At 40.8% G+C, this 12149-nt stretch overlaps 1 protein-coding gene across 8 annotated transcripts in view; it reads right to left on the reverse strand.

Moving 5' to 3' along the window:
• Positions 1-12149, reverse strand: part of LOC109425466 (uncharacterized) — a 395602-nt gene that overhangs the window by 192093 nt on the left and 191360 nt on the right. For 4 of the 8 annotated variants that reach the window (XM_062860045.1, XM_062860044.1, XM_029851937.2 and 1 more), the window contains exon 2: positions 7155-7464. In XM_062860045.1, coding sequence (XP_062716029.1) covers positions 7155-7206 — 52 coding nt within the window. In that variant the 5' untranslated portion in view covers positions 7207-7464. Of the gene's footprint in view, positions 1-7154; positions 7806-12149 lie in introns of all 8 variants that reach the window. The other 4 variants (XM_062860046.1, XM_062860041.1, XM_062860047.1 and 1 more) reach the window with 2 other exon arrangements.

Here is a 12149-nt window from a genome sequence, read left to right on the forward strand (position 1 = left end):
TATCAGAAAGTACATCTAAAGAGCTTTCAAATAAGGGTTAGTTTGTCCATCCACGATCGTCTACTGAGAAGATATGACCATATTAAAAATGTCCTTACTACGATTTAATTGCATTCAAATCTACATTGACAGAAAAAAATCATGGCTACTATGATGAAATATTAGCTAAACCCACTTTCGTCTTATCTAAAAGTTTATTGTGTTGACTTTCTTCATAGAAAATTTCAAAACGCTTTCCAGAATAACTTATGAGTTGTTTGGCTCTGTGAGAGCGTATGAAACCCCCATAAATCTTAATATTTTATTCAATGAATGGGATTTGTACCAAATAGTAGAAATCTTATAAAATGGCAGTGGAAAACGTTTTTAGAACATAATTGCCATTTAAAACAATCAGGACTGTTGCGCAAATTAGCTTAAAGAAGGCTATATATTATTTGGTCATAGTAGCCATGAATTTTACTGTCAAAGTAGATTTGAATGCAGTTAAATCGTATGGACATTTTTTTTATTATGGTCATATCTCCTCAGTAGATGATCGTGGACGAACAAACTAACCCTCATTTGAAAGCTTTTTAGATGTACTCTCTGATAAGGGTATCTTCAGCTGCACCTGTTTGTCCCCAAGAAAGATATTTATCCCTAAAAGGGAATGAAAAAAATCATTAATTTATCTATAACTCGTCGCGTTCAATTCTTACAGCTTTGATGTCCTCGGCAATGTTGCGTATTTTATTGATTCATACAACTTTGCAGAACATTGTATGGATCTAAAATTCAACAAACGTATGTTTTACCTGAAAATCGTGTTTTTGGGGTAAACTTTCAAACACAGGCCTCTATCTCCATTGATGTAAAAATTACAACATTGACGTCTTCAGGAAAGTTGTTTGGAATCAAAAATGCTACAACTTTGCCGAAAACGTCTACCCTCTACCTCAACAATTAAAAAAAAAAACAATTTTGTATCTCACTTTTAGGGGGATTGATCCGAAAACACTAGCTGTCAAAATATGGCGCTGGTCATTCCCGTCAACTTTGCCGAAGACACCATTGCCCTATTTCCTTAATCCTACGAGCTATGATTTAAGAGCGTGAAAATGAGAAAATAAACCATTGTAGAGTGTTCCAAAACAGGAAGAACTGCTTGAGATACTTCTGGAGGAGTTCTTAAAAATATTTCTTGTAAAATGTCTCAGTGGAAAAGATCTGGTGGACGAAAAACCCTATCACATTGTTTTAAATAGTCGCTAGAGGAACTTTCGGAGGAAGCCCAGCAGAAACTTGTCACAAATCTTGAAGAATTCTTGAAAGAATCACTAAACTATGCTTCTGAAGAAATTAAGCTTTTCGAAGGAATCTACAAAGGAATTCCAGCCACCATTGCCAGGATATTGAAGTTTCCTGATTAATCGGTGAGATCGTTTCAAGCTGTGTTTTTTTCTATCCTATCTTTTGTGATGCTGTTCACATCCCGCTTCCTTCTTCAAGAAAAACGTATTTTGTTTCATTTACGAGAGCAAGTAAAGGCGCTTAAGCCTAGGCGTAAGGGCCAAGACACAGAGTAAATACCTGTGTTCCATCCCAGTAATCCGAAGACTACGGAGTGACGTTAACTTTCTTAGCTACGTCACTCCCACCGACTTTTCACTTTATTCTGAGGAGTTGAAAAATTCCGTTCCCACTTTTTTGAGGCATGACATCTACATAACTATTCTGAACAATTTTAAGGCTAATGGTATCCGCATTTATATTTAATCAAATGCGTGAAAATTTCGCGCTTCAAAATTACTCTAAAATCTTTTGTTGAGCACTGCATCAAAATCCGCGGGTAGAGAACGATTATTTAATCCGGGTGAAGAAATAGGTTCAACTGCTTCAATTTTATCTTCTAATTCTTTACTTGCGATTACTTGGCGTAGCGCCAAAAGCAGAATCAATTTTTCATCAGCCGATTACAGAATAAATGCTCGAAATGCGAGCCCGCTGGACCGCTGTTAAACACGACCGGACGCAGTTACGGCTTGCTGCGATCTCTGCATTCTTTCTATGTTCAGCTTGTGATTGAAAACTAAAATGCCTTGAAAATCACTGAAGATTTTGCACACTAATTCAAATTGGACAGACTTACATAATTCATTGTTAGCGTGTCAATTTTGACGTCGCGAATTTCCCTTTTGCTGCTATGGACCGTGGAAACTATGCCGAGGCTTTATACACTGATTTTACCAAAGCTTTCGATAGGGTTGACATCAAACTACAGCGCGCGGGATTTTCAAGTGAACTTCTGACATGGATTGAATCATATTTGTCAAACAGGATACAGTCAGTTCAGTTTAAAGGAAAGATATCTAATCACGTCAATGCTACATCTGGTGTTCCACATAGCTCACATTTAGGGCCTCTACTTTTCATTTTATTTGTTATTGATGTAACTCTCATATTAAAACGACTAAGAGTTCTGATTTATGCTGACGATATGAAATTATATATGGAAATATTGAACAAGGCAGATTTAATAGAATTTCAACGAGAGATTGATGTTTTCCATAATTGGTGTCTAAAAAGTCTGCTTGATATAAATGTTAAAAAGTGTTACATAATATCCTTCACAAGGAAGCGCGAGCCATCCAATTTCAACTGCGTGCTGGGCAATGAACAAGTGGTAAGACAAACCAAAGTAAGAGATTTAGGAGTTGTTACGTACAGAATAGTTTAGATATAGGTAGTCCGATATATGACTCACCAGTCGAACAGAAACAGAATGAGCATGAATATCGCCCATAAAAATTTCTCTAGTTTGCGCACCGCAGACCGATAGCAGTGTAAGTCGTGCAGGTAGTCCCCGATCCTCGGCTTTTGAGTGCCACCTATCGCGCTGTTGAACAGCAACACAGATTGCTTAATTTAGTTATCTCCCGTACGTCGGCCGCGTCGGCAACAAGTAAATACAGTCCGCTACAGTAACGTTTTTTTGTATCGTGTTTTATTGCAATCAATAAACTACCGGTTAAGTGCAAAGTCGACGTTTTAGAATCAAGTCCGAAATACTATTCGGCGAATGATCCGTGGGTGTGATTATCCGGCCAGTGAAGAGTTTGTTTTATACGTAACAGGAGTATTACTGGACTCTAAGCTTTCTTTTGTTGATCATTACAACTCAATTATTCATAAATATCAAAGTATGCTTGGCTTTATTAAAAGATTCAGCTATCATTTCAAAGATCCTTACACAATAAAGACTCTATATGTGTCATATGTGAGATCAATACTAGAATATTGTAGCGTTGTTTGGTCTCCATATCAAGGTGTTCATTCAAATTGTATTGAATCTGTACAAAAACAATTGTTACTCTTTGCTCTAAGAAAACTAGGATGGGCATCCTATCCTCTTCCGGCGTATGAGTCCCGGTGCTTGCTTATCAATTTTAGAAACTCTTAAGAAAAGAAGGGAAATTGCATGTATAGCTTTTATAAACGATCTTATCTTACAACGCACTCAATCGGAAGATTTATTAGCGAGCTTAAATTTTTATGCTCCATTTCGCTCTTTAAGATCACGTAACATATTTCAGCTCAAATCGCTACGAACCTCATATGCTATAAACGAGCTCACACATAACATGTTATATAAGTATCAATATCTGTAAATTTATACATTAAGCTTGTAGTCTACAAAGATTGACGAAATAAATAAAAAAATAAATAAATTTTGAGATAGAAAAAATCAAAAATTATTAAGACATATATTAAAAATATATATACGCTGGAGCAGATCAACTACGGTGGAGAAGCACTGGTGATTACCAAGATTTGGAAGGAGGAAGTATTACCGGAGGAATGGATGGAAGGTATCGTGTGTCCCATCTACAAAAAGGGCGACAAGATACTCTCTCAAATTTTATGCCACCGTCTATCACCGATTGCAAGAGAGTTCGTGGGGCAATATCAGGCTGGATTTATGGGTGAACGCGCTACAACGGACCAGATGTTCGCCAACCGCCAGGTGTTGCAGAAATGCCGCGAATACAACGTGCCCACACATCACTTGTTCATCGATTTCAAATCGGCGTATGATACAATCGATCGAGAACAGCTATGGCAGATTATGCACGAATACGGATTCCCGGATAAACTGATACGGTTGATCAAGGCGACGATGGATCGAGTGATGTGCGTAATTCGAGTATCACGGACACTCTCGACTCCCTTCGAATCTCGCAAAGGGTTACGACAAGGTGATAGTCCCCAAGCAACACACATGTTATATACGAGTTACGACAGCGCAAGTTTTGGTTGTATAGAAGTTATTTCGACGTTATTTCAACATTATGTTAGAATTACGTCAAATAAACTTCTATACAATCAAAACTTGTGCTGCCGTTACTGTTATATAACATGTGTGTTGCTTGGGTCTTTCGTGCTTGCTGTTCAACATTGCTTTAGAATGTGTAATAAGGAGAGCGGGGATAAACACGAGTGGAACGATTTTCACGAAGTTCGTTCAGCTGCTTGGTTTCGCTGATGATTTGATATTATTGCTCGTAAATTTGAGACGATGGCGGAAACGTTCATCCGACTAAAGAGAGAAGCCAGGCAAATCAGACTAGTCATTAATGTGTCGAAGACAAAGTACATGATGGCAAAGGGCTCCAGGGAGGAATCACCGTGCCCGCCAACCCGAATTTCTATCGACGGTGATGAAATCGAGGCGGTTGAAGAATTCGTGTACTTGGGCTCACTGGTTACCGCCGACAACGACAGGAAATCGTGCTTACTTTGGACTCCGCAGAACTCTACGATCGAATAAAGTTCGCCGTAACACGAAGTTAACCATCTACCAAACGTTGATTAGACCGGTCGTCCTCTATGGGCACGAAACATGGACCCTACGTGCAGAGGACCAACGCGCCCTTGGAGTTTTCGAACGGAAGGTGTTGCGTACCATCTACGGCGGAGTGCAGATGGAAGAGGGACTTGGAGAAGGCGAATGAACCACGAGCTGCATCAGCTGCTAAGAGAACCAACCATCCACTAAAATAGGGAGGCTACGGTGGGTGGATCACGTCATCAGGATATCGGATAGCAACCCGACTAAAATGGTTCTCGAGAGTCATCCGACCGGTACAAGACGACGTGGAGCGCAGCGTGCTAGGTGGATCGACCAAGTGGAGGACGATCTGCGCACCCTACACAGAGCAGAGTGTGGAACTGGAGACAGACAGCCATGGATCGAGTGGAATGGAGACGGCTACTATGTACAGCAGAGGCCACCCCGGCCTTAGCATGATCGGTAAGGTAAGGTATATTAAAATATCATAACTTCTGCACCAGTTGACCGATTTTACATATTTCAATTCGATTAAAAGGGATTGAATTTTACTTATGAAATTGAGCGATTCAACATCAGCAGAAGAATCCAAAATAAAATATTTCAGAGGTGGTTGGTATTATTTCCAAGAATGCATTTTATCTTATCTCAGTCGATTTTTACTGTTCACAGGGTGCCCTAATGTAAATGAAGTTACTTAGTAGTTGGACGTGGAGCGATCCTGGTGTGATGGTTAAAACACCTGACTGTCACGCCGAGGACCTGGGATCGAATCCCACTCCCGACAAACTCACAAATTGTGAGTTTTTCCTTTGGAAGGGAAGTAAAGCGTGGGTCCCGAGATGAACTAGCCAAGGGCTAAAAATCTCGTTAATACAGATAAAAAAAGTAGTTGGATTTCATATGATATTGGAGTTGTATTTTATCTTATGATAATAAACTAGTTTTGAAAACTTAGCATGCTTAAATTGTAAGGGTGGTTAGATGCTACGGGATCTATTGCATTAGTTAAATTAACCTTCCTTTTGCATTACGTTGGCAGCAGCTCGCTGACGTAGTGTACGTTTGGGTCAAAAATGACCCCAATGCCAAAGGAGGGTTAATATAGATACAGAAGTTAACATCAATTTTCTATCAGTGATTTTTTCCATGAAGTCATTAAAAAGCAGTAAAAACCGAAAATGCAAATTTTTCGTCATATTGAATTACACTACATGCAATACTAACCAACTAACGACCATAACTCTTCTATCGATTAAAAACGTCGATACCACCTAATTTGTTTCAACAAGCAATCAGATTTAAAAGTTAGGTTGTTAACTTTAAAAAGCAAATAGATAAATAAACATGCAAATAATAATGGAAAGCGAGCGCATATCACACCAAATAGCGCATGTAAACCAAACAAAATGATAGTTGTGCATATCTCTTGATTAGCACTCTCTATTTACAGCCGAGCCCTGCCATTGACTGTATGTTTTCCGAAGTTTGCAAAGCTACCCTCAAATCAAGCATATCAATGGTGAAAAAAATATGCATGCACTTTGTAGTTAGTTAGTGACCTGTGCAAAACGACGACGACCCAGCCAGTCGGATAGCAGCGCAGTCAGTAGCATTCATATTCATTAGAAATTTATTCATCCATAAAGTGCATAAAAGCAAATAAAGAGCGGCAGCTTGAAGGGTAAAGCATGGGAAACTAGTTTTAATAATCTACTATCACTACGCAGCAGCAACGGCAGCCAGTGGTGGCGTTTGTCAGTGTTATGGCTTTTTCCGATTTCGATTACCGCACTGACTAGCTGTGCAATGCAATGTGGTTGACTGGTTGGTTAGGGGCTGTTCATAAACCACGTAGACCAAAATTTGGCCATTTCAGACCCCCCCCCCCCTCCCCCCTCGTAGACTTTTGTCCATACAAAAATTTTGAAATTTGTATGGAGCGTAGACTTTGGCCAGACCCCCCCTCCCCCCAAAAAGTCTACGTGGTTTATGAACGGCCCCTTAGCTGCTCCGAGGCAGAAGCGTGCAGATTACGCGCGATGGCAATGACTGATGAAGCGTGTGGGTGGGTGTGCTGTAGTATAGGTACTGTGCATGCATCTTTCGGAAGGTGGGTGGAATGGATAAATAGTGAATACGAAAGTGAATGGAACTGTTAGTAGACGTCCGGTAGACAGCTCGAAGCAAATGTAAGATATGAATGGAAAATACGTTGGAGACGATGAAAAATACATAGGAAAGCAAAGGAAATGAAAAAGAGCTAACAAACAGCAAAGTAGGAAAACGTCACAATTGGATTGATATGATAAGGCGGACTTACATAAAAAGCAGAATGCAAACAGCATAAAGTTGAACACTCGGAGTCGATTCATGGTTGGAATTCTTCTCGAACTGTTGGTGTTGTTTTCACTTTCTGGTACGGTTCCACCGATGGCGAGGGTGATACCGATGGATGATGATACTCGACGTCTGTTATTTTCACTTTCTTTGATCAGGCGTTGCAAAGACGGAAAAATGCAAACATTCAATTTGAATATTCAAATCATTCACTCGTTTCTTCTCGTCGGGATTGTGCTTCTTCCTCAATCTTCTCTTCACTGATCACACACTGACTGGAAGCGGCTTCCAATCTGAAATTTCAAACATGCAACAACACTTCGAGATCAAACACACATTATTTTCGGAAAAACTCAACACTCGAATCGAGCCGGACCCGCCAGACCGGAGCAGCTCTCGACGCGGATTAGGCTTGAACACGCGAACGACACGGCGAACAATGTGTACACTACTGGACCGGAGCACCTTCCTGCTGCCACGGACAGGTGCTCGCACCGAGAAAAGGAACGAACGAACGAACGACGACGACGAATCACACACTCTTCTACCAGAAAACCGAATTTGCATCGGTCCATCAATCGGATCGGCGATGTTGTTTGGCCATCACATACGATTATTGCCTGTAAGGAGATTTCTGGGGAGAGAGAAAGAAATAAAGAAAGGTTAGGAGAATGGCATTTTTGTGAATCGAATACGCGAGTGAATAAGTAATGTGATGAGAGGGGGATTGGTGTGAAATGCGTCAGATCACCTTGAGTTTTAGTTATCCCTTGAGGTAAAGGGACATTGAATGACGAATCTGTTGAAATTTATAGAAGGTATCCCCACATTTTAGGGGCCCCCATAAAAACCTTTTTGCTTGGTAAACATTAACAAAAACAAAGAAAAGCTTATTTGCTCATGGCATTTTTACCTCCGAGGGGCCTCCACATCCCCCTCCACATATGGCCCCGGGCCCCCACAATCCTTAATCCGGGCCTGGGGGCATTTTAGGTGGGTTTCAGAGGCTTTCAAGGGGGTCTTCGGTGGTTTCAGGGGCGTTCAAGAGGCGAGAGGGTCTTAGGACGTTCCCAGGGAGTTTCAGAAGGTCTCAAGAGCACTTCAGGGAGTTTCAAGGGTTCCCAGTGATCTCAGGGGTGTTTCAAGGAGATCTCAAGGGCGTTTCTGGTGGCCCGAGCGGGTTTCTGAGGGAGGTCTCAGAAGCGTTTAAGCGGCTTTCAAAGGCGTTCAAGGGAGTCTGATCAGGTTTCAAGAGGGTACAAGGAGATCTCAGGGGAGTTTCATGGAGGCCCAAGGGGTTTTAGGGACATACCAGGAAATATCAGGAGCATTTCAAAAGGGTACTATGAGGTATCAGGATCTACGGGTACCATCTGAAACCCTTTTGGAGCGTCTCAAAGGCTCCCTGGAACCTCCTCCCTGAGACTCCCCGAAACGCCCCTGTAACCCCCTGAAACAATCCAGATACCTCATGGTGCTTCCTGAAACCCTCATGGACCCCTTGAAACGCCCCTTGAAAATCACCTAGCAGTCCCTGCAACTCCCCGAAACGCCCTATGAGTTCCTCAGGAACACCACTGGATATCCCTAAGATCATTTAAAGCGTCCCTGAGGGCCCCTGGAATCCCCCTCAACCCTTATGTGGTCGGCAGGGGGTACCGGGTACCTTTTTCGATTTCAAATCTCGATATTTTAATGATTATTGCTCGGATTTTTGAAAGTAGGAAGTTCAAACTCTGCTAGATCTAAGAACTTGTGAATATACACTGGGTGTTAGGTTCCTGAGTGCAAACTTTTTAAAGGGTGATAGAGGACCATAAATGATGAAAAAAATTGTTCATATATTCAAATATATTCAAATCTCAACCGTTGCGTAGTTATTGAACTTTCCATGTTTTTGAGTATTATTGCCTTAACTGGCTATAACTCGAAAATGGTCGAACTTATCGCAGTTTTTTTACCCTTACTCGAAAAACTATTAAATTTTCTATCAAATGGCATCTTTGAATCGATTGGCTTAGTTTTCTAGAGCAAATAGCTCAAAAGTAGTGTGTTTCAATTTGTTTTTGTCGATTATCTTTGAAAAATGCGAAATAACTTAAAATTCTTCCTTTGGCAAAGTTGTGACCTCTGTTTTACTCTACAATTCGTTCTTTGACATCAAACTTCTATCTCTTAACGTTTTCTTGGAATTTTGATTTAAACATCGCATTTAAGCTCATACATTTGCAACTGTCAAGGTAAGCACATTTTTGCGTACTCTGCCACACATTTCAATCAAAATTGCAAGAAAATAATAAGAGCTGGAAATTAGGAAACAAATTGTAGAGTAGAACAGGGGCTACAACTTTGCCTAAGAAATAATTTTATTTTATTACGCGTTTTCAAAGATAATTGACAAAAACAATATAAAACAAACTACTTTTGAGCTATTTTGCTCTAGAAAACTTAGTTGATTAACTAAACCAACCGATTGAAAGATGCTATTTGATAGATAATTCAATAATCTTTCGAATAAGGGTAAAAAACTTCGGTAACTCAGACCATTTTTAAGTCATAGCCAGTTAAGACAATAATAGTCAAAAACATGGAAAGTTCAATAACTACGTAAGGGGCTGTCCATAAACCACGTGGTCATAGGGGGGGGGGGGGGGGGGGGTCAATGACCATTTTGTATGGACAAATTAAAAATTTTGTATGGACTAATGACCACGCGCACCCCCCCCCCCCCCCCCGCGGGGGTTTGAAAAGTCCCAAAAAAATTACCACGTGGTTTATGGACAGCCCCTAAGGGTTGAGACTTTCCGGGTGAGATCTACCGCCACCCACGGTGGTCACATCAAATATTATCTCGATAGATGAAGAGTTTGTGAGTTGAATGTGCCGAAAAATTTGAGATCGGTGGAAAATTGACAATGATATGATCATTGATCATTTCAGTTTCATGGGTACCCTGCCGGCATTCTACGGGTGTTTTTTCTGCTAGCCACACTACGGTTAAGACCCAGGTTAAGACTCCTTGGAGCATCCCTTAGACCTCCTGATTAAACTCCTTGAAAGGCTCATGAGACCCTCTGAAACTCTCCTGGAATCACCTGAGACGCCTCTGGCATATCCTGCAACTCTTCCTGAAACCACCAGAAGTGTTCCAGAGGCCCCTGTAACCCCCTGAAATACCCAGAAGCACTTTTGAGACCTGCTGGTACCCTTGAAACCCCTTGAGACCCCGTTGACACTCTCCTGAAATGTCCAGGGACCCTACGTCCTGGTACCCCCTGAAAGCCCCTGAAACTGCCCTGAGAACCTGTGGAATTTCCATGGAACCTCCTGAGACTCTTTGAAGCGTCCCTGAGCTCCCTGGAAACTCCTCAAGACCCGCTAAGGTCCACTGAGACCCCCATCTACCATGGAGCACCATGGAACCTCTTAAAATCCCACTAGACTATCCTGACACCATTTATACATCTTTGAGACCACATGGTGCCCCTTGGAACCTCATGGAACTCCTTGAAACGCCATCGAAATCTCCTCGTACCCCATGACCCTGTGAAACTTTTACGGCACCCCCATTTAAACGCACCTAAGATTCTCTGGAACATCCCTTGCACCTCCTGTTTAACATTCCTGAGGCCTCCTCGCAGCCTCTTGAGACCCCCTGAAGCGCCATTGGGACCCTATGACACCTTTTTGAAACGACCTTGAGATCTCTTAGTACCCCATCGAGTTTCCTTGAAAGCCTCTGAAAGTAAGTTTTTTTTTTCGTTCAACTGAAAGTTCGAACAGGCTTGATTAACTCAAATTGAGAACCTCAATTTTCAGTTAACGCCCTCGAGCTGCAAAAGTTAGCTGTTTCGCTCTTCACTCTGACAACATTAGAAATAGCGCAAGAAAAGGGAGATGAAAAAGAACTCAAAATTAAGTTCAAATATGAAAGAATCCTTATATTGGATGATGGCCATATGGATTGATGACCATAAGTCTATCAACCTTGTTTTAGTTTAAACTGGATGCATTTCCTCATTCTTTTTTTATTTTTATTTTTTTTTCTTTGAATAACGAAGCAATATTTTCAAAACCTGTTATCGTACACATGTAGAGTATGGATCAAGGCATCTCCTGATTTTTTTGCTGGTAGTAAATGTTTTTAGTTTTTGCAGAAACCAATGTGTACGAAACCCGATTTTGAATATATTGCTCCGACCAAAAACTAAAAAAAAATAGAAAATGGGTCCAGTAAACTCAATGTGTGAATCCTGGAGGTATCCTTTAAGAAGTTCCTACAGGAATTCCTGGAGAAACACCCAGAGGAATCAGATTGATCATTGAAAAAATATTCCTGAAGTAGTTAGAGAAATTTCTATAAGAATCCCCAATCTGAAATAGTTTTGTCATGCTCATTCTACAATTGTTGTTCACACACATACACACAGCCTCGATGGCTGGGAGCTAGAAACTTGTTTCAACGATACGATAGCAAACCAAGAGGGTTTGCCTTCGTGCCGTTAAAATCATGGTAGGCCTCCTAGTACGTTCAAAACTCGCCATCTTAGCTGGTGGCGGGAAGGCTCAATTGAAGATAACACTAGTTTACAGCATTTTTGAACTTGGTAAGCTGATGATCATTTTTAGTGTAGAATCATGCCCTGAGTTCGAAAACGTGAAAGAAAAAAATTACAGTAGAGCGGAAAAATTTTCGACTTTCCATACAAGGCTGTCGATTTGAAATCGATTTTTGCTCTATTTCTAAGCAAAGTTGCTCCCTTCATACATCTCTATTTCTGTAACCAATGCTCCGATTGAGCTGATTTTTTTGCTGTAACTGGCTAACATCTAATGACTCAAATGTACGTTGAGGAAGGTTTTTTCAATTGTGTTTTTGTAATTGAAAAAAAATACCAATCTTCATTATTTTTTGAAAATTTCGTCAAAATTTAAGGAGATCGTCCCATACACCCACCAATATCTCGACTTCCATTAA

The sequence above is a fragment of the Aedes albopictus genome, chromosome 3 (genome assembly GCF_035046485.1).
Source record: "Aedes albopictus strain Foshan chromosome 3, AalbF5, whole genome shotgun sequence".
In the NCBI taxonomy this organism is placed as follows: domain Eukaryota; kingdom Metazoa; phylum Arthropoda; class Insecta; order Diptera; family Culicidae; genus Aedes; species Aedes albopictus.